The sequence below is a fragment of the Dromaius novaehollandiae genome, chromosome 1, assembly GCF_036370855.1.
Source record: "Dromaius novaehollandiae isolate bDroNov1 chromosome 1, bDroNov1.hap1, whole genome shotgun sequence".
In the NCBI taxonomy this organism is placed as follows: Eukaryota; Metazoa; Chordata; class Aves; order Casuariiformes; family Dromaiidae; genus Dromaius; species Dromaius novaehollandiae.
The window spans coordinates 117253904-117281845 of NC_088098.1; the positions used below are offsets into that span (position 1 = coordinate 117253904).

At 36.9% G+C, this 27942-nt stretch overlaps 1 protein-coding gene across 2 annotated transcripts; it reads left to right on the plus strand.

Annotated features, from left to right (window-relative positions):
* The first annotated feature begins 252 nt into the window (after window positions 1-252).
* On the plus strand, window positions 253-26601 carry IFNAR1 (interferon alpha and beta receptor subunit 1). Of its 2 annotated transcripts, none has more exons than XM_026108555.2 (11): window positions 253-429; window positions 11520-11640; window positions 13064-13257; window positions 13923-14080; window positions 15189-15336; window positions 17649-17763; window positions 18652-18854; window positions 20568-20722; window positions 21567-21720; window positions 22971-23125; window positions 24942-26601. In XM_026108555.2, exons 1-11 carry the CDS (start codon window positions 372-374, stop codon window positions 25167-25169), a joined length of 1689 nt encoding a protein of 562 aa, XP_025964340.2. In that variant the 5' UTR covers window positions 253-371; the 3' UTR covers window positions 25170-26601. The 2 variants fall into 2 exon arrangements, with proteins under 2 accessions (XP_025964340.2, XP_064380409.1); XM_064524339.1 differs by lacking the exon at window positions 253-429 and adding an exon at window positions 5623-5668.
* The last annotated feature ends 1341 nt before the right edge of the window (window positions 26602-27942 follow it).

The window sequence follows — 27942 nt, forward strand, 5'->3', positions numbered from 1 at the left end:
TAAGAAGGAGGAATTTACCGCAAAACCAAGCTCCTCCCCCCCAGAAGACGCACAGTTATTTGGGTTTTCTCCGGAAACGCCCCACAGAGCGCCTTGTTCTCTTTAAATCACACCTCCTACTACCACTGCTGGAGAGGTAAAGTGCCTGATAGACCGTTAGTCACCTCCAGGGCAACATTTCTCGCCGTCTCAACACCATACGCCCTTTAACGCCCCCTCCGCACCCTCCCCCGCGAACGGCGCCGGCCGCAGCGCCGCGGAAAGCTGCCTGCGCATGCGCAGCCACCCGGGGCTTCCGGGAGCGGCGTGGGCGCCCGTGGTGCTGACAGCCGGAGGGACGGCGCGGCGGCGGCCGGCGCGGGGTCACGGACATGGCCATAGCGGGGCTGCTCTCGTGCCTCCTGGTCGCGCTGGCCCCCCGCTGCGCAGGTGGGCCCGGGAGGGCAGGGCGCTGCGCCTTGGCGGCGGGGCGCGCGGAGGCGGCTGGGGGCTCGCGCCGCGGCCGTTAGCGAAGCGGCATCGCGGGGCCGGGGTGGGGGGGCGGCTCGGGGCTCGCGCCGCGGCCGTTAGCGAAGCGGGGTCGGCGCGCGCTGCCGCCTCTGGCCCGCGGCGGCCGTTGGCGAAGGGGGGAGGGGGCTTTGTGGCAAGACGTGGTCCTAGAGCCTGCTGGCAGCGCGGGGGCTGTGGTGTAGGCAGAGCTTGTGGGGTATAAAAGCAGCTCGGGGCCTTGGGTCTGGGTTGGGTGCATCTTCTTGAGTGAGCAGAGCTCGGTATAAATTAGCCACCCGGTGTCTTGGGTTTTACTGCAGATAATATATCTAGGTAGCTGTCATTAACCAATTTGCGTCGGCCGTACCTGCTATATATGGAAAGTAGTGGCTATGGTTTAGGTGTGTTGAAACAGGCTTTTGAATCATACTGATTTGCTTGAAAGGCATCTCTGCTTAGCTTGGTAAAGTGTAAAGTATAAATAGGGAAATGAGAAGTAAGATTGCAGGATTTGAGGAGTTTAGCTCATGTGATAGCAACATGTGCCTGTTGTGGTTTCCTTCTGCTTAAAGATGTAACATGTTGCTCAGAACCTGCTTTTTTGAGAGCGAGGGAGGTGTCAGGCATCCCAGATAAGCTGTAAATTACCTTCCTGCATATTTACAATACACAGCAAAACGCAGCAGAGGATATTTAGGCTAAACTAGTTTGAATAACGGAAGTGTTACATCTGTGGGCTAGTGTGTGTGTGCCCTTCCGACACTAAGCTAGGCTGAGTTCTGGTACCTCTATATAAGGTTGCGTTGCTCCAGTTTGGTATACCTAAAAGAATGCTAGAGACCATTTTCTGGGGTCCACACTTTGTGGTAGGATTCAAGCAAACGAGCAGTTTTGGGACCTCTTCCCTTCCTTTCATCTTTTTGATATCTTCTGGTTTGTAAATGAACACTTAGTGTATCACCTCAAAATTGCAGTCCCAGCTTGGAAGTATTGTGATACATGCGGCTACTTTGAATAACCCACACATTTACAGAAAATGAGTAACATGCCACATACCGCAAGGGTTAGAAGAAACTGTCCTGCCACAGTGATATCTCTCACGTTCTGCCTTGCCAAAAACAGCTGTTCCTTTCTGCCACTACTGGTTAAAGGTTCTTGCAATAGTCTTGGTTGGTTTTGTGGAGAACCTTTCTGTCCGTGGAGCCTCTAACAGTTTGGTTGTGGGTTTTATTGTTGTTTTTGTTTTGTTTTAGTATCACATGCAATATGTCTCCTTTCCTTCCTGTGCTAAAGGCTGAGTTAAAGTTTCCATTGGTTCTACCCACATACTTAACGTGATGCTCTACTTTGCTCTCTCCTGAAGAGGGATATATTTGTGTCTTGCTAAAACTAGTTTCTTCTGTTGTTAGATGGCTTTTCGTTATGCTGCCATGTTATGTAATCTTCATTGCTTTCAACCATTGCTTACTGAGAATATTCACCAGAATTAATAAGTTGTCATTTATTCTTTGAATATCATTAATTTATAATAACAGAACAGAATTTTATTTACTTGAGTTTATACAAATATGAGAAGGGAAGAAAGACAGGAAATTTTGCTAATTTTTTTTTGTCTTTAATCTCTTTCTATGACAATCTTGTTTCTTATAATATTGTCTTCACTACCAAAATGTCATGATGCTTTACATCAAGAAGCATGAATTGATCTTAAATGTGACTGCCTTTAATCAAGAGTAAAATAAGCCATCAGGAAGTCTTGATTTTAGTGACTAGCTTTAATCTGGTTTTCATTTGTTTATTTATGAAAAGTTTGAATCTAAATATCTAAAATATGGGGATTCTCTGAATCTTGGCTATCCTTTTTGCTCATCATAAGATCATGCTTCACACACATCTATGTAGGCAGCTACAGTTATAGTAGGCATTTATGTTTTTAATACTTTACATGTGGAGAAAATGGTGATTCATTGTACCTGTAATTTTTTTATACTTATGACTTCTATGAGGAACTATTTGGAATGAAACTAAAATTAAATTAAAATTCACAGGCAAATTATTTTTAAGTGACCCTTTAGATTTTTCAGATAAAACTGGTATGAGTTTATAAAATACCTAACTCTAATATTGATTTATTAAGCAATGGAAGAATTCCCTTTAATGAGAGAATTCACCATAAGCAACTGATTCATCAGGATTTTAGAAAGATGCAGTCTTTTCATCTCCTCCTTCTAGTGAAGAAGAAGAAAACAAGCTTTCCAGCTTTTTTATTTGCTAATCTGTTTCTCAGCCTTTGACTGTCTGTTACACAGAATTGTTTGGATAAACTTAAATAAAACTTACTGATATCAAAAGCGATTTTGTCACTACAGCAAGTTGTGGTCCCAGATGCTGAATCACCGTCAAACTGCTGAAGTTATTAAAAAACTTTTAGCTTTAAAGACAGACTTGTCATGATTTTTACATCTGAAAAAGATGGGGGGGGCGAGGAAAAATATAAATCATCACTTTATCTCCTCTGTTACGAAGGCTGCTATAAAATAGTGTTATAACAGTAATGAAATAGGTTCTGTAGGAGTATACTTTCATGCTCTTTATAATTCAGATAGATTAAAAAATCATTTTTGTTTGAACGTTTCCATTTTGAGTGAAGTGATCTATAATTTTAAACAAATTTTGATCTGAGAACTTGTTTTCATTTTAAACAGCGTTTAAAGATTCAAGGTGAGCTTATAAGGTAGCTGCTTTTCCTAAGGCAGCAAATCCTAAATTAGTTGGCATTGCAAACCTCTCAGTAAGGGTATGTGCAAGTCAAGGCAGTGGATTGTGAGTCTTTTGCTGTCTCCAACAAAGTCCCTTTCTTCACCTATATCAGCCATGAACTAGAAGATGTTATTTCCTATATTCAAATCGACTGTTCTTTGAAAACATCAGAAAATTAAAATAAATGAAGTATAGTAGGTTTTGAAAGGGTTTTATTGATACTTCTTTCTTTGATTTACTCTCCCTGAGATGGGGATTTAATTTCAACTGCTTTTACCTGGTAGATAAGCAATTGGAGGTTTTTTGGGTGGGGGAGGGGGTGCATTTTAATTTTAATTGGTTGAATCCATTCAATGCAGTTGAGCCTGAATAAATCAGAATGCATATTACTTTTTGCTGGTTTCTGCCTACATCATGGAATTTCTCTGAGAATTAAATATTACTGAGTATACTCCTTCACTCCTGTATTTCAGCTTATTGGGATTCAGGGGATTAATTTACAGAAGCAAACACAAAGCACTTACAGGGAAATAGGGAGTAAGGTGTGGAAGGATGGGTGTGGATCACCTACATGTGCCTGCGTTACTGAGAACAAGTGTTATGTTAAACCTACTTGAATTTTGGCTATTCTGAAATAAAAAGCTGTGTGGATAGAGTCACATATATTTTGGCTTAGTAATACTTTTGAATCTGTATTATGTACCAATCTCATAAGCAAATGGGCAAAATTATCTACACTAAACTATTTCAGTATGATTTTCCAGCTCATTAAAAGTAGTTGCAGTTCACTGTCAAAATGGAAAGATATATTAACTGGGGATCTGTTAATGATCAGTGTGATAGAATAGTGAATGCTTATTAAATTTGCATATAACTGAGTGGAGGAGCTTACAATTGTTTTGAAAAGCAGGAATAGACCTGAGAAGTATCTTGATGAACTGGAGAAACATTCTGGAAAAAGCACAGTGACTTGAATAAGGACATGTGCAAGGCTCTATATTTAGGCAAATACAGAATGAGAAGTGATGGTCTAAGTAGTAGTTCTGCCAAGCAAAGATCCAGAGCTACAGTGCCTTGTAACTTCTATTCAAAAGCTCTAGTGCCATGCTGTAGAAAACCCCAAAAGTATTGGGGCACAGTAGTACTAATTAGAGTGAAAAGGTTGGGTCATGTGTCTTTTAAGCTAGACTTCCACTTAGGTACAAATCACAGCTGGAGCACTGTGGCTTTTTGGAGTATTCTGTTTCAAGAGAGTTCAACCATTTAAAGAGAATGCAAAAGAGAAAAATGAAAATCATTCAAAGAGCTAGAAAACATGGATTACAAAGGAAACCAAAGGAACTGTTGCTTCCATTCAGTTTGCACTTCTTTCTTTTCCTGTTTTTAACCCGGTCTTCAAATACATAAAAGTCTGATGTGGAGTAGCGTGTTTTAATATCATAGACAAAAAATACATGGGCTTAATGTGTCTAGAGGAGATCTAGGTTAGGCTCCTGGGTCAGCGGTCTGTAGACCCTTTGTTGTCCATAGACCATAAAAGATAACTAGGCAAGCATCCTTGTAAAGAAACCTAGATCTGTTCTGCAGAGATCCAGACCTCCAGTAGAAAATATTGTGAAATCTGATTTGGGAGCACCTTTTTTCTTTTTTTTAAGTTTATTTATGGAAAGCTTTTCCTAATCTCTAATGGTAAAGTTAGTGAAGTATTTCAGTAGATTGAAGGCCTGTAAAAATAGATGTTGCATTGATGGAGACCACAAAACTTCTCTACATAAATATCTGATGATGTAGGTAGAATTGGCCAACTACTTTCTCTAATGTGAAATGTAGGTGATCTTTCAAGGTTTCTTTCAATCCAGTTTCTGTGCTTCCACTATATGAACAGACTATTAGAAACTGTTAAAATGTGAATCTTTAATTGTTACCTTATATCAGAAGTCAGCCAAGGAGATTCCTCAGAATATAAATTGATAGTTAGCTGTCTGATCATATCCGTCTTCCTCACTTGCAACAGGAGGTGGAGTGAACAGATGAAAGCAGCATAATTGGGACCTGGAACCTTCAGTAAATAGTTATCTGGATTTAGGGAAGAAATTTGATTTCCTTGTGAAAGTAGCTGAAGGTAGCAGAAATAATCTGTTTTCCTGACGAGGCAAGGAGGAAAGTATCTACTCAAGTTCAGGATAGATCTGTAAAGAGTGTGTTGTATTTTTTCAGTTTTTTTTTTTTTTCCATGTTTTATACCTGATGGAGCCAAAAGGCTATCTCGTTCAGTGTTTTGTCTACAGTGGCTAGTAGTGGAGTGAGAAAGAATACACAAGCAAATACAAAGTGGCACTTTTCATCTTTCTGTTACAGGATCTATAGCTTCAAGACTCTGTATTTAATAGCACTGTCTGGATTTTTCTTCTGAGCAAAGGCAAGTACAGTGTTTAGTGCTCCTGGAGACCTAAGGGAAAGAGTTCCACAGCTTAACTATGCATTGAATGAAGCAGCAGTTTATTTGTTTGAGAGTTAGTGATGCTTGTTTTGATGCTTCCTGCTTTGTGTTAAAGAGACTGCAAACGATCTTTTCCCGTTTGCCTTCCTGGTGCCACTCATTAGGTGTCTGTAGGCTGTCCTATCCTTTCTTTAGTCTGCTTTTCAGGCTGAAGAATCATAGTGTGATTGCTTCTGGGATGGAAGCTGTTCTGTATCTTGGATTGTCCTTTTCACCCTTCTCTGCCTTTTCCCATTCTATCACCTGTCATTTTATGGGCGGTGGGGGCTCTAAAACTGCACACAGTGTTGAAGGTAAAAGTGTATCATAAATTTATGTAATGACATTAATCTTTCCATATTTCTTTTCTTTTCCCTCTTAATTCCATATCAATTTCTTTTTTTCCCCCTGCTTTTTTTAATTACTGCTGAGCATGGAAATTGTACTTTCTGAAAATTCTATTAAAGCTATAAGGTCTTCCTTGAATGGTTGCTACAAGTTACTTTTTACCCTGTAATGGGCTTTGAGTTAACTTAACAGATGATATCTCTGACTAGCATATTTCTGTTTATCAGTACTCTGTAAAGGCTATTTTGTGCAACCAAAAACAGCTCTTAATGCTTGGTTCCCGCAATTTGTAAGGAGGATTAAAAATGTGTACATGTCAAGCTGGTGTCCAACCTCATTTAAAGTTGCCTGAGGAGGTAGTCAGAGGCAGTCATATCTGAGACTTGTGATAGTCTTCTTTTGGTCCTATAACTAAAGCTGTTCTAAAATAAATCCCTCCAAATTTGCTGTGAGTGCTCTTATTCCAGCACTGAAATACTACCTTTTCATCCAAAATGGTTGTGGTAAAATCCATTGTAAGGTACTTCTAATCTGGATTTAGAGGATTTATACAAAAATGGGCTCTTATTTTTACATTACTGCTAACTAATATGTTATCCTGATAAGCTTTGAAGTATACATTCCCACAAGTAGTGTGGAACTATTACTAATGTCCTGACATCTCCTATAGTAGTCTTCAGTTAATTTCCTGAAAAGTTTCATGCTTTCCCATGGCAACTATCATTAGACTTCATAGCAAAAGTAGTCTGTGTTATGGCTGGAATAGTGTTAGATGAACATAATTTCCTTTACAATAAAACCTATGGAAAAATCTATCTTCATAAGCAACCTTTTGTCTTCATTCTGATGAGATTGCTAGTGGTTTCCTTCTTCTTTGCTGCTGGTGAAAGAGATACTTTTGATACCTTTTTGTCCAGCTGAGAGGGAAAATAAATTCTGACCTCTTACAGAATTGCTGAATATGTTCCGTTCTTTTATATACAATGTTTAGATAGAGTAAAAACATGCTACTCAGTAGATTAGTATAAAGATGGTGTACCTGGGTGTAGGCATAGTGCCTATTGAATTGTAAATATCAAGTTTAGAGCTGTTTCCTTCCTCACTCATCTGTGCCTCCCCCCCAATAGTGGTCAAATTTAAAGGTTTTCATTTTATAAATGAATTGAGGAGAAATAAGTATATGAGTTTTGACTGGTTGTTTTATAAAAGTGTTTAGAAGTATCTTGATGGCTGTAATGGTTTGTGTTGTTTTCAGAGGTATCTGTGTTGGCTCCTTTTTTCAGGTATGCTTGGACAGAAAACTCAATTTCATTATAAACATCCTCTGTCTGAAGCCTTTCAAAGTAGGATTAGTGGGCGGGAGATGATTTCCCCCTACCCCCAGCCACCAGTAGCTTTGAAACATTGACTTTAATGATTTTGAAATCCATATTCCATGAAGTTTCCTGATTTTCATTTGAGCACTTTAATTCCTACTTAAATACCCCAAGGTGTTACAAATTCGTTTGGAAAAGCAAGACAGAATGTCAGAATCCAGAGTTATGTCTTTACAGTATTGTTTGTATTCAAAGACAGGATGTGATCATTTGCTGTGATATTTGCCAGCTTTTGAAAAAGCTGGTCTAGCTTAAAACAATCTTTGGAAATCTGATATCGGTATATTTTTTTGTAACTTGAGGAGAAAGTGTATTTACTAGTAAGAATATAAATCTTGAAACAATTCTGTTTCTGTTTCCAGACTTATCCCTCCCCATCTATCCTCTAATGGAAAATAGTCTAATAATTCTTACTGTAAAGCTTGACACTATGTATGAGATAAGGATTTGAAAGCATGGGAAAGATCCTATGGAAGTAGGCAAACAAAACCAATAGTCTTAACAGAGAACAGCTTTTTATTTTTTATTAGTTTTAGAGCTCTGTAGGTGCAGCGTGGGTCTCAGTTAATATCATGTTAACTAATCCTACCATACAGTTTACTTCAAGATTTGATGTTGTTCAGTGTAAATAATCTACCTCAGGACCTTCTTGTTATAAAGACTTCTCTTCAGTACTGCAGCATCAGGTTTTTAAACCTGGTATGTATGCATGCTGCTAGAGAATTTAGGAAACTCTGTCAGTTTTCTGTCTGCTTTTGGAAGCTTTTTAAAAGACACTAGTTGAATTATGTTCCAAAAAGAGATAGTTTGAAACAGGTTTTCAGTAATATTGTCTAATATGGTCTTTTTTACAAATAAATATTTGAACAGAGATTGAGTGTATGAATGATTTTTTTTTAAATCTCTGCAAATACATGAATATATATATTTACAGGGAAAAACACTACCCTTCATTTAATGTGAAAGACGTCAATCTGTTAATGTTTCTGTAGGGCTAACACAGAAAAAATATTATTCTGAATCACAGCGCTTAAATAATCTTCCACTGGGTCATAAAGCAATGAACATTACTAAGCAAGATAATAAAGTACCTTCTTGAGCTGAGAAGCAATTCCTGACAATCTACTTAAATATGTATTAGCTTTTCATTTTTTTATTTATTTATTAATTAAGTATGAGAATAGGACTACTACTTAGATGTGTTGCTATGTCACTGAGAAGAAAGGCAATGGAAGTTCTTTGAGGACTATTGAAAGGGTAGGCATTTATGAAGTAGCATATGTGCGTCATCGTACACCAAGAGGGAGGAGGCTTATGGGAAGGAATTCTCTGAATTTAGTGGCGCACACATATTAAACATGTTACACTTTGTATTTTCTTTTATGAAGAAGATGCTTTGCTTTTTTTTTCTAGGATAATTGGCTGTGAACTTGGAGGGTAGACTTAAAGCAAGCATGTGAAAACTATTGTCGTATCCTAAACAAAGCATAATTCAGTTGTCTGAAGTATCTTTTTCATGGTGTTAATGTGGCTGTAATATTTTCCAGTAAGGAGACCTTGTGATACTTGCTATGAAATTATTCTGGGGACTACTCTATGAATTTAAGAGTCTGATTTGGTTATTTCTGTGCGCATGTGTTATCACTCTCTAACGCACAGGCTCCCTCTCCCACACGTTCTCCCTCTTCCTCCACCTTGCTCACACACTTCCTTTCTCTCTTCTCCCTCCTTCCCTCTAGCTCACACACTCTCCCTCCCTCCCTCCTTGCTTGCACTTTCCCTCCCTCCCTCCCTCCCTCCATCTTGCTTGTGCTCTCTCCCTCCATCATACAGTAAATAGCAGCATCCTTCAAATAAACTATTATTCTTGGTTTTTTTCCAAGTGTGCATCTGTGACAAGTTTGTACTCTCTATAATAATAGCAGAATTCCTTTTCTTTATTAAAAGGTAATAGAACTTTTCCTCTCACCAATAAATGTATCAGTTTATTTGACAGCATGATGTATAACTGTTTCTAAAGAAAGAGTAGGACTGCTTGTATACATTCTAGCACAACTAAAATGTATGAATAAAGCTAGTATGTGTATAGAGAGGATTTTTTGTTTGAAGTTTTATTCAACCTCACAAAGAAAGTCTCATGAATATTAACAAAAGAAACTCTTTAACTTAGTGTTTTTTACAAACAGTATCATATAAAAACACCTTTAAAGGCAATATATATTAAAATTTACATGTTTTAGGATTTAGAATGCAGTCAGAATGTTGGATGTTTTTCTAAACCATCCCGTGATCTGCTTTAAAGTAGTACAGCTTATGTACAAATGTTTTGGTTTTTAAAACTAATACAAACATTCTTAGTCAAATAAAGGGGAAATGACATCTTCCCATGAAATGAGTATTTTCTTTGTGAAGGGACAGAAATATTCAAAATTACTGGTTTTTACCAAAATCTTCAATAGGTTTCTTTTTCAAACCTTTTCTTTCTGGCCTTTAGAATATTCCCCACTTTCTGGTTTTCTTTGTCATTATCATAACTGTTCTGTGGCTGATAATGCAGCCATCTGTTAGATGAATATCTAACAAAGCAAGTTATTTCCTTTGCTTACTTCCTGATGATCCAGTGCAGTTCTAATTCTTTGGGCATATCTTAGTCTGTCAATTGAGAGGAGTAACAAATTCATGCCTGGTGGAAATTCCACAGTAAGGTCTCTGAGGTTTTATTTTTAGTGAGAGGGGCACAAGTATCCACTGCCTAAGTTTTATGTATCCTGGATTTTCAAGGATGTCCAATATGAAGTACTAGGCAGAATACCTGAGGTGAAATTTAAGCTCTGTAAATCTGGTACAACTACTTAGTTGGTGTCTTTATTATAGTTTTAGTGACTCCTACCTCAGCTTTCCTTGGTTTACGTGTACACCCTGTACCTTCACCTTTTTTTCCGTTTACTCTGTGAACTGCGGGTTTGGTTTGGTTTGGTTTTTGGCTTATATTACCAGAAAACTTTCAGACCAAGTGTCGTCGTTATTGTAATTATGTAGCCTTACTGTTTTCAAGCATTGCCATAGAGTGGTGTCAAATAATTCAAAGCAAAAGGTACCTTACAAGTAGCCAGATAAATTTCAGTTATCGTAAGTATCAGAAAGTAATTCCTTTTCCCAGAGCATTGTTACTCCCCTTGGTCCTATAATAGCTAAATTGTATACCGAATTGAACACCTAGGATTCTGCATATGTCAAATCAAGTTAATGGGAGGTAAGTATTCTTCAGAAAACAGAATATAGGATCATTTATGATGCGGTTAGGTTTTTTAATAATTATTTTTCAAAGGTGGAAAATAAAAAGGGGAGAGAGCTATCCAACAGGTGAATCTAGCATGCATCCTTCCTGGTCTGCTCTTTCCTGTGATATTTTTGTCATTCTTATTATACATGTCCTGAGACTTAACCCTTGCCTTCCATAAGTCATCTTATGCACTGTTCTTTGTGTAAAAGAAAACATGGGTTTACCATAAGTGAGTTACAAGGACCTACTGTATGGAGAGGCCTTGTTGAAAGGGATTTGTATTATGTTCTAGGCTATAGATTAAATTTATGGCAGTAGCATGTGACATGAAACAAGTCTGATATGCCAGATCTGTTCCACAACTGTGAAATGACAGCGTTAGGTCAGTCTTTAGGAGTTTGTTGCTGAGACACAGATGTTAGATTCAGGAAAAAACATACTGGTTTAAATGCATTCAGACTGCTTAGAATCTGTCTATAACGGTGAACTACAGGCACTGAATCTTACAACTGTTTATATTTTAAAGGAAGGGAGGGGGAGATTTTGTGTACTGAGGAGAGAGCTGCCTAGTCAAGACAGGCAGAGGAGTACCTGATGCACAGCTCCTTAGACTATACATTGAAGTGTCATTTGAATAGTGTGGGGGAGGGGTTAACTCTTATGTTTATTGTTATTTAGTTTCACTCTAACCTTCTACTTCTTTTCCAAAGAAGTAGGTTACCCTTAAATTGTTTACATATCATTTATCCCAATTTTTACATAACTTAGTGTAACTTTCTTGTAGGTGGAACTAACCTGAAAAGCCCTCAAGATATTCAGGTCTATGCTGTAAATACAAACTTCACTCTAAGGTGGAACTACACTGAGGATGATACCCACGTGATGTTCTCAGCTCAGTACCGCTGGTAAGTAGTGACTTTGTGCTGAGCCAGATAAGTCTGACACTTATTTGTGTTAGAAGAGCAAATTAATTGGTTAATTACTATGGTTCTTGGTGCTACCATGTAGGCTTTCTGAAATCCAGGAAGTATGGGCCAGGAAATTACATCTTGAACTGAGTTAGGATCCTACAGGAATCCTCTCTCTAATTTATATGTGAAATTAGATTGTTTGCTGATAGCAATGTTATAAATGCAGAGCACATGTAGTAGTAATGCTCAATATTGAAATAGTTCTTGGAGAAGACACGCTGCTACACTTGAAACTAGCATTTAGATTCCCGTATTCGCGCGTGTGTGTGTCTTTTTTAGTTGAGCTATGTTTTGTCAGCACCTCCCCCAACGAGTACATACAGAGTTTGAGAGAATTTGCAGTGTAGATTTTGAAAAATTTGTTAATGTTTATGGACTCAGATTTCTGATCTGCAAATTTTAGTCATCAGATGAAAGAATTTAATTTTTGTTCTTAAATGTTTAATTATTTTTCTTCAACTCTTTTACATGTCAATACATATGTATACCAGTACATTTGGTATTTTATAGAACTTTCCTGACAGAAATGTTTTTGTGCATTTATTTGAGATAAAATCACTTAAGGAGTTCTTTATTTTAGGATTTCCTAGTGTATGATTTTGAATAAAAAAGCTGGGCTACTTATTCCTTAATGTGTAGATGACAAACTGTTGCTCTGAAAATACAGGCTTATTTCAAAACCATAATACTGGTCTGTCAAAGATAAAGATAGGAATGGAGGATAAAATCACTTCTTCAGGTGTGTGTCTGGTCAGATCATCACTTCATGATGTCTGAGATGTCTTTTTGAAGTCAGGTATGGTTGTCTGCTAACTCCCAGGAAACAGAGCTTCTGGGAAGCTAATTACTCTATTCCAATGTTTTTTGCTCTTATTGGTGAACTCCAGTTTTCACCTTTGTGTTTTTGTGTTCCCCTAGTCTACATCTCTTGCTAACATTAACAATTTTCTTTGTTTTGTGTATGCTCTCTGTTTCTTGCAATCAGTATTTTTCAATTTCTTCCAAGGGATTATAAAATAAATGCCAGACTACGATCATGCACTCAGGATTTAATTCAGGATTTTGACAGTTCTTTGATGTTCTTTTCTGACACTGTGTGTCTACATGGTGAATAAAGCAAATTGGTATCAGACTTTGTAGATTATGGTTAACTTTTGCTAATAAAATGATATAAATCAAATAGTTGATCTATGAATTCCAGGCTAACTAAATAGATAACACTGCTTACATCGGTGCTGGCGTAAATGCCAGAAATTGCTTAGTATTTGTTTTATTAGCATTAAGAGGAAAAGAAAAAGGAAAATAAAAACTTAGATTGTGTTGTTCTTTGTTGGTTGGTTGGTTTTCTTTTTTACAGGTTTGAAGACTTTGAGACAGATGAAACAGAATGGAAAGAGTTGCCTGGGTGTCAAAATGTCACTCTCACTGAATGTGACTTTTCCTCAGCAATAACTGATTATTACATTAAACATCATCTGCGTGTAAGGGCTGAAACAAGGGAGGACAAATCTCCATGGTCTCGTATTTTTGAAATGATTCCGTATTATATAGGTATGAGCTCCATATATAGTGTAATGTTTTTAGCTAAATGTCCTTCAGCACATTATTGTGGAAAAGATGCATGATTTCTGGAGCTCATAATATCATGAGCTCATGGCTTTCCCAACCTTAAAGTAATATAAGGTATTTTCAGGTCATGGAATGCTACAATTCCCTCTTTTTCTGGTGAGGGGAAAGTATTCAAAATGATTCTGTTTTTCTGACAGAATTTTCTGTCACTCTGTGTTTCTCTGGAATTAGGGAATATCTTCCTGAAAATGGACTTTTCTGGAAGTCGTCTTCTGACCTTGCAACTTTTTGTTAGCTAGAATTTGTATAATACTGCAGTCTTCCCTCAATATCCCTTTGGGGTTTTTTTGGCCAGTCTTCCTTCCTTACTCATTTTAAAAGAAGTTATACTAATTTTTATTACAGAGTCTGGAGAAATTAAATAGCAATATTGCATTTTAACTTCACTCTTTTCAGAACCAGGTAACACTGGTAGTTTATTAGGTTAGGTTTCTATTAGTTACTGCCAGAGAAGAATTAAAAGTAAGATACTATATGAAATTACCATTTTATTAATGTGAATGACTTTGGGTGATTTTTCTTTAAACAGTTTTGCTTGACTGCCTTTTTCTTTTTCTTTTTCTTTTTTTTTCTTTTAATGTTTACAGCTCAGATTGGTCCCCCAGGAATAGAGTTGCAGTCCACAAATGGAGTAATAAAAATTAAGGTTTCTCCTCCAGAAGCAAATCGGGTCCAAAAAATGTGGATAGATTATCTGAGTTTTAAATATAACTTAGTTATCTGGGAAAAATCATCAAAGGCAGAGGTATAATCATGCTTTGTTTTTTGTTTTTTTGTTTTTTTTAATCTTAAAATAACTGCCAGAAATATACTTTTAATTGTTTAATGCTCTAAAATATAATTGTTTTGTTATGTAACTGTGTATAACTGTTGATCTGCACTTGAATTTTTTTTTAACAAGAGAATTATTTTAGATGTTTTATGAATGAGCTTTTTATTTATGTAGACATAAATACTTGGAACCAGGTGCCAATGCATGAGGAAGGAGGTGAAGCCATTTCAGATACACTGGGACAGGAGCCAGGCTCGGCCAGTAGGAACAGAGAGGGGGTAAGAGGTCAAGGCAGTAGGAAGAAACATTTACAATAAGGCATAGGGAGAGGAGAGATAAGATGCTTACTTGGTGAGTCCAGATAGCTTGACTGCAGTTCTCAATACACTGCCCTGTGTCATTAAGCAAGTACTTTGTTTTCATACTGTGAGTTGGGGGGGGTTAGGGATTCTTTAGAGGTCGTAGGACAGAGCACTAAATTAGTTTCCCAGCCTTCATGTGTGTCTCATGCAGCAGAGCGTAACTATTCTCTAGAGATCAAGGTAGAAACTGTCTGTCTTTTTTCTGTGTTAGGGGATATGCCAGTTACATTAGGGTAGCAATTGAAGAGATACCTGTGTTCATTATGGAATTCCCAGTCTCAGACGTTAAAGGGAAAAAAGCGTGAAGCTAAGTGCAAGCTGTGTACTGGTCACTGAGACATCTGGTCAGCCAAGTGGGGTGGAAGCAGTGGGGAGGGGAGAGAATACTCATTCAATGAATTGAGGGATGCAAGTGCTCTATTGCTCCTCTAAGTATGTGTCGGAGTATGTGCTGTGAGTTAAGCTTCATATAGAGGGGTTCTGCATTCCCTTCCCACTTACATGTATAAAGAAGTGTGGCATTTTCCTCCCATTGATTCATGTGGCTAAGCTGGAAAATTGCCTTCAGCTCCTCTATTATGCTTCATGACCTATTTTAGCATTTTTGAGGGTATATTATATAAATGACCTGAAACCTGGAGGAAAAAAAAAGGTTTAAAAAATGAGCTCATCAGGAGGAACAATTATCTTCATATGCTGCTCACAATTGTTTCTTGCAGTTCAGAAAACAAAGTATATTTCCTACTGACACAATTACTGATCTTGCACCAGAGACTACCTACTGTTTGAAAGTTCAAGCAACCCTTCCTTTGGATGCTCAAGAAGGCTTATTCAGTCCCATTCATTGCATAAAAACTACCCAAAAAGGTACAGAGAAATACATTTTATTTTAAAATATGGTTACTCGGGCTGGAACTATTGGAAAGTGAATTGTTCTAAAACAATAGAAATATGCAGAAGTACCAACTTCTTTCTCATTTTGGTATAACAGCAATCCTGATAGTTATTTAGATTTTCTATTTAAAATATGAATGCATATAAAGTTGAGCCAAGCTTTAAAAATTGTTTTTTATGGGCCTTGACTTTTTTTATTCTTGCAGATTCTGAAGAACAGCTTAGTGGAAGCTTGCTTGCAACTAATGGCTTGTTTTGCATGTGTACGTTAAAATTTATTTATGCACTGCTCAGATGCCCATTTAAGAACTTTTCAATGCTTATTTTAGGAAAAATTATACAGTGGGAATGTAGAAAGTCAGGCATTAGTTTGAACAGGTGGTATATCAACTCTAGTGGTTTTTTTTTTTCCTCCATCAGTATGCAGTACTTAGGAGAGAGCAGAGGCCTTCTTACGGGGCAGTGAGAAGTCACTTGCTCCTAAGGAGACTTTCCTCCTATCCTCCAATAACAAGTGGGTTTTAGTTTTTAAAACACTTGCCACCTGACAAGAGTTTTCAAGTAAAATGTTTACTTATATCTTTTGCTTTAGACCCCTTACTATGTGCCTGCACTGGGCAGAGGGTGGGTCAAGAACATCTTGTTGCTGCAGATATTCTATGGCTACTGTACAAGGCCTCTGATTGCAGGAGAGGCATCTCATCAGTGTTTGCTGCATGCTGTGCTGCTGCCCATCCACACTGAGGAGTGGCAGGAAAGGGGCCTCATGCATGTGAACTGGCTCACTTAACAGCTGAGCTTGAGCTAGGTACTCTAACAGGCTGGGGACTTGGTAGGTGGTTCTGTGCTGTCTTGACTTTCAGAACCTCAAAGCAGAGGTTCTGTTATACATCAGCTCCCCGAAGTTAGAGGTCCTGGTCTGTTTCTGTGCTGGAAGTACTTGCCTATCTCTGCCTGGAGCCATACGTTGCAAGCAGTGTCCTTTCATGCATTGAAATTAGGAATACTAACAAATGGTGCTACAGATAAGGATATGGACACTGGCTGTGATGGAAAATAGGGTGATCTTGGCCGCAGGAGTGAGTTTGTCAGCTGTACAAGTTCGGCTGCTTCTTTGGGGCCCCACGGTGTGCCTCCCTGGTACTTCTGCTGAGACAGAGCTTGATACTGTCCAAAAATCACAAGGAAAAATGAGGCCATAGATGTTGAGGAAGAAAGGAAATAAGGAAAGGAAAAGAGGGAAGGCTTGGGAGGATCTGGAGTAGAGAAGATAGGATAAGCAGGAGCATGCAGAGGACAAGCATATGTAAGGGCAGGAGATAAGCTTAAAAAAAAAGGCTTTTAGGAGGCTAGTAGTCAAAGACAGATAAAAAGGCAAGGCTGCTACTTGCACCCTACATAGTACGCAAGCCGCTTGAGGGTTCCGAACAGCTCTTCATGGTTCTAGAGCCTCTGAGGGTGTGGCACGATGCCAGAGACCTACTGGTGTCATAGTAGACCCTGTATGTAGATAGATTCAGGATCCTTATGTCTCCACAGGCTTTCAGATCACTTTCCTCTGAGAGAAATCAGTTCACGTATGCCAAAACCATGTAGGATCTGAAATGGTATAAGGCAATTGGAGATAACTGCATCCAAAAAATTCTTACTTGTTTAAGCCAAGTTGTTAGTGTAGACAATCTGTGTGGCAATTAAAATTTTGATCATTTAAAGTGCATTTGTGTGATGGGTTGTGACATGTGATAGTTAAGAAATTCATAAACTTGCTATTTTCAAATGTCAAATGTGTAATTTTTATTGCTGGCCTTGTTTTCAATATCTATTTTGTATGTTGTCAGAGAGATGCTGCAGTTCAAGCTTTGAATGTTGTGAAATCCCGAATACACTGGAGATAAAGCTAGAGAGAGAACTTAAATTTATTGTGGTATTCTTATGACTAATAAATATGATTATCAGGAAAATAACTTTATGTTGACATGTATATTTTACATATTTTTTCAGTCAAGTCATTGCTAATGCCAGTTCTGTATTTCTACTCATTTTAATATGTCTGTGCTTATTTTTTTTCCTGTACTGATTTTTAACTGATACCTTTTTTTAACAGTGATTTAATAAGCCTCATATATCATGGACTTGAATTTGCCATCTTAATAATGAAAACAGACTATTATAAATTTCTTAGTTATTGAAAATATGCCATGCCCATTTATTTAATACAGTGAGAAATTGGTGTACATAATGTAAAGCTTTTTAGTGACTGTGGGCTTCCTTTTCATTTTGTGCAGCAAAAGACCTACTTTGTCCAACAAATGTGAGAGTTCTTGCTTTGAACATGATGTTTCATCTTCACTGGAATAGTCAGTACAAACAACGTGTGAGCTATACTGTACAGTATCTCCTGTGAGTTAAACAGTTATGTATGTTTGTGTAAACAGGTTCTGTGATTTAAAACAGCTTATTGTATTTTAGAAACTGTTACTAGAAATTAAGGTGCAATACTTGCAAAAGTGGCTTAACACATTAATTGAAGCATTTGGTACCTCATCTGGGCACAGTGTGGCTGTTAAAGGGACTGCAAATAACCTAGAATTTCAGGATACTTGGTTTCTTTCAAGAGTGTTAACTACTTGATGGAATGGACTTCTAAATATATACTAAATAGCATTCCTGTCAGATGTAAAGTTTGCATTGCTTAGATTTATTTTTTTTTTTAAGATATGAAGAAATTAGACCACTAGAAGTTGTGAATGAAATACAAGTGTTAAAGGCTTCAAATGTCAATGTATTTGATTACTTCTGGTCAGATAGTAAAAAAAAAAAAAAAGTTTGCAAACCTGTACTTAATGTCTAGTTGCAGCACAAATATTGTGGCCATCATCTGGATGTTTTCTAATTTCTTGACTTGCATTTAATTTTTCTGTACTTTATACTAATAGAGGAGAGAGATCTCAGAATGTAGAATCCTTTTGGAATTTCTAGGGCATGTCACACAAATAATCAACTTAGTAGAACTGTATGAAAAATCTTAATTTGGATTTTCAGAATGTTAAAACCAACATATTTTTCTATTGAGGGGCAACTAAAGCCATAATTTCCATATCCTGCTCCAGGTAGCTTCATTGTTTCAATTATAAATAAAAAATAGTATCATTTAATAGTTATCTATATAAGTAAAATTTTTAAGACCATTCTTCCAAAAAGGAAGAAGAGTATGAGGTACATGTCAGCTTGTTTTTTCTGGAGTCTGTGGACCTCCTATGAAAAAATGTTAAAACATATCTCTTCTAGGGGGTATCTCAAGAAACTTCATAGTGATCACTCAGCGAATTGGCCCCATGTACATGGATGCGAAAACATCACTAATACAAAATGCAACTTCTCATCTATCATCACTACTGCTCTTGGATTTTATTATCTCCGTGTGCAGGCAATGAATGAATATAATAGATCGTGCTTGTCTGATGAAGTAAAAGTAGATCCTCTAGTAACAAGTAAGCAGATATGTTTTCTTAAATATTTTCATTTCTCAACAAACTTGTTGGTAATGCTAGTATTTGCAAAAATAAACTTGTCAGATTAATGAAATTCAATACATAGTTCTTGTACAGAAACTCTGGTGGGAATCATGGCCTCATCAAATTCAGCGGGAGTTTTTCCCTGGTCTTTTCTAATTCAGCACAGGCAATATTTCACTATTTAGAAACATATCATTTGCTTTACTAAATTAAGACAAAGCACTGTATGGCATTTTATAATCTCACTGTCTACTGCATTAATCATCTTGTGAGACTGTACCATAAGTAAACCTAATTTGACATTTGCCATTAACAGGGAGCAGCTCTTGATATCTCAGAAAAATGATGCAAAAATCAAATAACGTTGGAATTCACTGCCTCCGTTTTCCTTGCTTCTACCCTTGTCTCCTCCTTTCTCTCTGTCCTGCCCCAAATCAGTATTACATAAACACCAAGTTGCAACCCTGAAGAGCTTCATGAAAAAGCAATGTTTTAGACATCTTTCTTTTAACTCAAAAATGTCACACTCTCCAAAGTGAAATTAGTCATTTTTAACACTGTTGCACTTTTAATTTTGTGAGGAATCTAAAAGCTTACTAAAATGATTGACTTCAAATGAGAATTACCAATTTGCAAAGGTTGAGAAACATTTATCTAATGTGCAGAGTGGCATTCTGTTTCGTTCTATGTTGAAGACTGAATCATAGCTATTTTCTATGTCAGCTTTCCCTTGTCATCGAAGCTTCTGGAAACTAGGTAATTCTTTAGTAAGATGAGCAGTGACCTAGATAAACAATTTTGGAAATGAGAGCAAAAACCTTAATGATTCTCACTTTAATTCTAACTGTGTGGAAGAAGATATATATGAAAAAGAAGGGCCTGTCTGATCAGATTAAGAAGCGTTTGAGACTATCCTAATCCTTGTAATTTGTCTCTTACCTCCACCCCCTCTGCTTTGAGTTGTAAGGCCCCAAGCATGTGCTACAAGTTTGTATTGGGGAAAAACCTCAGTGAAATGGGATGTGAATTACTTGAGACATTAAGATTAAACAAAAACAATGACAAACATCAAGCAGGCAAGTCCCCTTTCAAGAACCGTAGCTTAAAATCGGTGCCTGCTTCTAAGGAAGCACCACCTCCCTAAGGCTTACCTTCAGTTAAAGAGAATAACATTGAGAGTGACATCCTGTTTGCAACTTTCGCAAAACAACCGATACAAATGTATAATGTTTCTTCAGAGAATAGAGAGTGCATTTTCATTAATGAAAAAAGCTGTTTAATGGCACTACTGAGTGATTCTTACCATAACATAAATTATATCTTGATAACATCAAGATATATATATATTTTTTTCTTGGTTCTCTTAAATTAGAATATCAACAAAATAGTACAGTGTTAGGTGAAGTATTCAGTAGTTTCAGTTTGAGTTGCACAGATACAATCCAACCATTAAGTGTATTTCACATTACTGAAACCTGCGCAAGCAAAATAGGAATGTGGAAAAAGAAAAATTAATTAATTAATTAATTAACCTTTATTTTCTCAGCACTTGGCATTCTAAATAAAGCTATAGTAAAGTCAGGCTACAGCCTTTTAATTGTTGTAAATTTAAATTGCAGTATTTTATGTGATGTTTTTACTTGTATTCTTTCAGTCTAATTTTTTTACCTTTTTAAAAAATGTCTTAAGATGAAATCGGCCCTCCCATTGTAAAAGTGGACATCAGTGATGCTTTGCTCCATATCCAGATTTCTCCTCCGGGAGGATCTGAGAACAAGGTCTTGAGGGACCATTATGACTTATCTTACCGGGTTCTGTATTGGAAGAATTCATCAAATAATGAGGTATGAACCATCTAAATACTTAAAACAGTATATGAAATTTGTTATGACTTAAATATTGCACTTAAGTTCTCCTTAAGAAGTTTATTTTCAAAGGAGGCAGACATATGATGTATCAACTGTGCAATTCATTTGGATATTTTTCTGAAAGTTTCTTTTAAAAGTCTGGTCAAGAAGAGTTACCACAAAGTACTCAGAGATTTTAGTCTTTTTGTCTTGGTGTGGCTATATGTAATGATTTTGCAGAATTGCACTCTGAGTCCTGTGGACAAGCCTACAAATGGCTCACTTTTGAATAGTGGCTGTAGGGTTCTTGTGATGCTGTCTTTGTTAGGATATGACTGCGTATGCTGCCTTAATTACTGTGGTTTCAGGCCCAGCTAATACTTTTCTTTATATATTTGCAGTTTTATAACTATATATGTTAAAAGAGATATATTAATGAAGTCTTGCATGCTTTAGTTCACATTTTAATGCATCTTTCCTTATCCTTTAAACTCTTCTTGTAGCAAAATATTTTTATAGTGATCGGTAAGCATGTATGTATGTAAACATATCTGAGAAAATAAGAACACAGACTATGTGAAACAGGAGGAAGCTTCAAAGATGAAATTTCAGTATGGTGTAAGCAGTTTGTTCTTGCTGATAAGTATTTTCTGAATGTGCTTGCTTTGGAGAGGATTGTGTGGTTCATTTTATTTAATCCAAGTGCGGAATGGTGTCTCACTTCTTACAGAATTGCTTCTTCAGTTCATCAGAGGCCAAAACTAATCTAGCTGAGTGATTCTTATATTATTTATGTGCATCTTTTTTTTTCCCTTCTTTTCTGCTTGCTTTCTTTTTTCAGGAGGAAATGAAAATGAAAGTGATAAAACAGACAATAGGGACAGTTTCTGATCTAACACCCTCAACGTTGTATTGTGTAAAAGTGCAAGCATTCTCAGAAGCTTACAACAAAAGCAGTCATTTCAGCAAGGACGAATGCATCAGAACAGCTGGAGGTAGGAAGAATTTGGGATCTGTTACACCTTAGTTTAGAATCTGTTATCTCAGATTAATAACTATAAACACACAGATATTATGGGAAAGGTGTACTCCATGTAGTTAAAAAATTCAAAGTAATGACTGTGAATTAAATTTGGTTCTGTACAGTGAGATTTTAATGGGCAAGCTTTAATTTCATTATTTTTATGATATTTTTAGGAGGGTGCAAGGAATCACTAAATGCTACATTTTCAAGATTATTCTGTTGTCTTAGTTTTTCTGTGAATGAATTGAATTTAAAAAAAATCCTGTGCTGCAATGTGAGGAGACAAATCATCAGACTCATTATGGGTGTAGTATTTTTTAAAGATAATGCTAGAGAATATATTGCTAGAGAATATATTGCAAAGTAGAATAGGGAAGAAGGAAACTTGCAAGGCTCTGCAAATTAAGCGCTGAATAACTTACGACTGTTGAAATGGCAGTTTTCTTTGATTACTAAAATATTTTGCTGTCAATATTGTGCTGAGCTAGACCACCGATATAGAGAATAGGTGGAATATCCGTAGGAATATCCGTAGGATTGATTTTATCCTTGATAAGCATATAAAAAGGGTAGATGAGTTGCTCACTAGAAGGTCCTTTTTTCTCACCACTGGCTGTGCTGTAGTCATCTAAAGTTTGCAACTGGAGTTCCTCACCTCTCCAAGAAACTGTTTGAGTGCTTTTGTGCTCCTGAAGACCTTGCGAGTCTGGGCAGTCTAATCATTTCCCCAGCAAATAACCATGGGCCAGCTTCACTGTGGGTTCATTGCTTATTCTTATTCCAGAGCCCATAGGAATTCTTACTGCTTTATCTCTGTCTTTTCAAAGGAGCAAGCACCCTCAAATTACAAGTTATATTCCTTAGGATAAAAGCCTGTATGCAAGCAGTATGGTAATAGATTTCCATATGTCAGGTGCTCTATGGTAACTATGTAGGTGCAGCCATTTTGTTCTGCTGTCAAATAGTTGGATCTTGGTTCTGCTCCAATATACAAATGCCTGCATTCTTATATTTGATAAGTATCTTTTGCTGTGTTTGTAATATAATGATCTAAGGTATTAGAACGATATCACGTTCATAATGGTGATCATGCCTGGGTATAGCACTATAGAAACATGAAATTTTATGAAAAATACTTTAACAGATTTGGAGATCATCTATTTTTAAATCTTTCCAGTTTATGAATACCTAAATTTAATATTTCTAATTCACTTTTTTCAGATAAAATGTTACCTCTGATCATTTTAGCAACATTTGTAAGTGCCCTGATTGCCGTCTTGCTTGTGGCAACACTCATCATTTTTGTACTATATCAAGCATATAATCAGATCAAGTATGTGTTCTTTCCATCATGCCATCCTCCTTCAAACATAGAGGTAAGATGAGATTTTTTTTTTCCTCATTCATTGAACAGAAGTATTTTTAGAAAAATAAACTGAAAATATTATGAAAAGGTGTTTCTGTTTATATCCTATGGCATTACGGATATTTACCAAGATTAACTTTACAGCTTTTAACAATAAAGTGCAGAATTTCCTGTTGAGGAAGAAAAAATGGGTGGTATTAATTTCTGAAATTCTTTGATAAGCAGACTTAAATTTTATTTTTCTTTCTTTTGTCTATGCAAAACTATTGCTAAAGATGCTTCATTCCAGGGAGTACATGCATTTATCCAATGTGACAATGTACTTCTGCCCTGCTATATGAAACCAGAAATGTTTTCCTGTTGTGTTATCTGGGAGAGCATGCTCCAGCCACTTGCCTTTTCCCCTCTTAGTGCATGGCACTGAAGGGGAACTGTGTCTTACTCATTTGTTCTGTACTGCCAGCTTGATAATTTTTTCTTGCCGCTTGATTTTTTTTTTTCTTTCTGGTTTGTTTTTTTACTTGCTGCATTAGATCTCAGTGTTTCTTTGAAGGCTTTCTTAGAAGGAAGTCATGAATAGTGTGGCAAGGTGAATAGGGATTGATAGGTGGTTTTCTGACTCTTCCATTATTAGAATTAGAGGGCATCAAATCCATTTATTAGGAGCCAGATTCAAAACAAGAGCCTCTTCGGGCAGTGGGACCAGTAGATCTCTTAGCCAAAAGAAGTTGTGAGTGCAAAAATAGTTATTTGGGTCAATGGCATGTTCATGGAAGAGAATCCCATGAAGGGTCACTAAATAAAAAGAATCCGCATTTGACTCAGGAAGCTGAAGAATCGGAAGTTGTGAGTGCTTCCATCCTTGTGTTATCTATGAAGTAAGTTCATATTGTATCTCTGACCTTTCTTCCATGCATTTGCATCATCTGAGGGGACCACGTTCCACTTCTGTGTTTTTATTGCCTGTCCTTTAAAGCTCAGAGGAGGCAAAAATGCAAGCCCCAATCTTTAGACGAAGTTTTGCTGTAGCAGACAGCAAATGCTTCCACTGTTACTTGAACTAGTGGTTTGCTTGGTTGAAATCTCTTGAAAAGGGCAGATATTCCATTTCCAGCTCTGCTTGGCACAGTGTACTACTCACTAGTGATCACGTTCTGGAGTGAACAGGGCAACACAGAAGTGTGGTATATTTTGAAATGTAGCGTGAACTGCTCTCATTGACTTGAGCAATGATGTCTCTCATTGACTTGAGCAATGTACAGCCTTCCTAACATGTATCTCCTCACTGAAGCTCTTAAGATGTATAGGATACAGTGCTTTCTGAATAAAGTTAATTACAGAGCCTTAAAAGGCTTGGCATCATACCACACCCAGCAGCTCACTTTCTCTTGCTTCCTTCAAACTTTACTTTTCAACTAATCATCATTTGTAGACTTTGCAAACATGTCCCTGTCACCCACTTCTTACCATGTGTTCTTTGAGAATGCTCTAAATTGAAAGTTTTTAGTTCTTGAGTCTAGCTTCTTAAGGGTAGAATCAATGAAATATTGTAATTATATAGATGATTGACAACTACAAACATAGCAAAAATGTTAAGATTAAAGTGTTACAATCATTCTTTAGTTCTTGATTATATTAATGCAACTAAACTTCATCCTAACTTTCAGGTTTTTTAGGGAAACATTGTATATTACAGGTAGAAAACCCAATAATGCTACAGAATGCAATAAACCAGATTTGTACAGCTGCTGTGTAGAATGGCGCCATTATTTAGGTATTATATATGATTATTCCTCTCTTTTTCTCCTCTGCTTCTCTTTTTTCAGGATCTTGGAGGACAACCTTTCAGCCATCCGTATCTATTAACTACAGAAGAGCCAACAGAAAACTTTCGTATAATTGAAAGTATCATCACAGAAGAAACAAATCAAATTGATTTTAAAGACTACAAACATTCTAAACAGAGCAGTCGAGATTCAGGAAATTATTCTAATGATGATGATACTTCAGGGAGCAAAGTGTCAGAAGAAGTGCTAGAAAAGGAAATAGTATAGCTTAAGAAAATAAAACTCAAATATGGAACTAGCAGCATAACAAGCACTTAAACTTTTTTATTATGAAAGTCTCAACCTAATGAAGACAGCATGACTTCGGGTTCTGGGTGCTGAAGCTCTCAAACCTGAAATTTGCTAGTGGAAAGTTACTCTCCTTCTCTGCTGCAAGTGGACTCAAGTCAAAACGCAATTGACTTGTAATAACTCTTATGCCATTTTGACTGAATTTTCTGCTTACGATAAAAAGGATGTCATCTGAACAAAGAGGAGCAGATCTGTACGCTTCATATACTTGAACCCGATAACATCAGTGAAAGTCTACTGATGTTCTGCAAAAAGTTTCCTACTATTTAGGAGATTTATTTCAAATGCCAGTGTGTACTATGACAGAAGCCTTAAAATCCAGTATTGAGTCTTTGTGTATTTATACAGGCAGGAGGAAATTGATGCCTGATACAATTTAAGAACTATTCTGACATCCTCTCCCAGCCCCCTTGGGGCAGTCTTTTTTGGCTCAGCAGGTCCAGGGCAAAGGATTAAAAGACAGCGATAGCCTCAGCAAGGTGCCTACTCCAAGCCTCCTTGTAGAACTCCTTGTGGCCATTGCTGCAGGGTGCTCCTGGTGCCTGCTCTCCTCTTCATGTAGTTGTCCCTGCATCAGGCTGCTCTTCTCCCACAGCGCTTAGTCATCTGGGTGAGTCGGAGGGGGGGGGGAGCAGGAAGGAGGTTCATTCTGCTTAACTATGAAAAAGTTTATGAATGAAGTTTAACAGTGGAAGCTCTTTGTAAAGAGAGCTTTGGTCAAATTGTTTTGCACCACATGTAGGACAACAAACAATGAATGTCCAAGCCAGATGTACACTGCAAGAAGAAGACACATTAGTTTAATGACAAGGCATGTTAAGAGGCATATTTTTGATTTTGTTTCTTTTTTGTTTTGTGGTTAGATACCCAGAAGTGTAAAATACTTACTTATAAATGAGTTGTATTTAGAAATGTGAATCTCTCTTACCAAAGGAGGAACTTATTTCGGTAATTGGAAGAAGGACTCAAGTTGCATTAAGAAGATGTCTTTTAACAGAGTGGTGAGGATGTTTCTCATTCAAAACTTTCTCAACTTGGTCTCATTTTGCTAACAGACTTTTCTTTATACAAAATACAAGGATATGCTGCAATGACTATTTTCAATTTGCATATCACTTTCTTTTTTTATCCTAATTTTAAAAACTAGTTCATTTTTTATGAAGAAATTGATGTAGAGTAAGCTGGGTTTTTTGAGCTTCATGTGGATTTTTTCATTGTAACAAGCAACTGTTAATTTTTGTTGATGTTTAAATATTTTTTTAATATCAAAGATGTGATATAATTTTATAAACTTAATATCCTTGTGTTTACTGGAGAACATAATAAATTTTGCACATTTACTTCTTTATCCCTTTCTTGATTCCATATGTTTTGGATATAGTGACACCAAAGCTATATTACAGATATTTGGGAAGTCTCCATGTGTCTTCAGTTATTGTCCTTCCTGAAAAGCACTGTGAAGAATATCGCATATAAATTTAATTAGGGTTTACATGGGATTGTTGCATGATTTAGAAATCAGAAAGAAGCATTGATTCATATTCTGAACCAGGCCTTACAATGGGAATACTGAATGAGAGCATTCTTGTCATTGTGGTCTCTGGTAAATAGTTTGTGAATTGTTGCAAGATACTTGCGAAAGACAGTACGAAGTCTACTGCATTTATGTGGTCTCTTCAATATAATCCATATTCTCTGTTCCACTGCAGCAAGGAGATTTGTTTATGCAACTGTTCCTCTTAGTGCTTTATGTTGTTGCTGGACTTCTGGGATTTTTTCCTGACAACTTCAGTTTCAGATTATCCTTCTTAGTTGTGACCTACTTCTGCAATAGGGTTTGAGCAATAATATTACTTTTTTAAAAGCTTGGTTTTAAGATGGATTACAGCAAGCCTTGTATCAACTGTTTTTAGGATTGCCAGAAGAAACAAAACCAGGATCTTAAGATGCAAATAATCATTCTGTTTATATAATGTCTACCACCTCAGCAGGAAAAATAACTTCCTAAATACTTCCTGCAAGCTCAGTCTGATGTATGCTACAGATGTATCCAGAGATGATATTAGAAAAATAATTTCACAAAACTTTTCACAGTTCACCTTCTAAGATCTGGTCATTACAATGCATAAAGAAACTTTGTTTAAATGCTGTTCAGTTTTTTTTGTTTGGGTTTTTTTTTTTTTTTTCGGTTTCTAAAGTCTTTCCAAAGATTAAGACCCTGAAAATGTTTTTCTTCTTCCTTGCCCAAAATATTTTTAACAACAAAAAATCTTTATTTCCTATGGAAGAAGTCTGAGGAGGAACTATATTTGACACTCCCATTAATCTCAGTGGGATCAGACACAGCCCTATTAATAATTGAGTATTTTCAACTGGGCAACATAGGGTTGGATTTGTCAGTATTGACTGTGAAAATTGCAAGCAAGTTAATCAAATGCAGTGTGTTTGAACATTGTTACCGACGCTGATACTGTGGAATACTTGGAATATAATCTACTTTTAAGACGTTGTGGGGGGAGTTGTTAAGGAAATTACTGAACTGAAACTGTCTAGAGGTGGCCGCGTAGCACAACTTATGTAAAACTTGCTTAGCATGAGTAGCTAAATTTGCTGAAGCCTTAGGCTGCACTTGGATAACATAAGGAACTTTCACCTAGTTCAGTAAGAAAGGGCCCCAGAGCTGGTTCAA

What these genes read in the sequence shown, in the direction of transcription:
- IFNAR1 (XM_026108555.2), top strand. Translation starts at nt 372, where the DNA reads ATGGCCATAGCGGGGCTGCTCTCGTGCCTCCTGGTCGCGCTGGCCCCC. An exon ending in GCTGGCCCCCCGCTGCGCAG is followed by an intron (nt 430 to 11,519) that starts GTGGGCCCGGGA and finishes ACTTTCTTGTAG; the next exon opens with GTGGAACTAACCTGAAAAGC. An exon ending in AATGATTCCGTATTATATAG is followed by an intron (nt 13,258 to 13,922) that starts GTATGAGCTCCA and finishes TAATGTTTACAG; the next exon opens with CTCAGATTGGTCCCCCAGGA.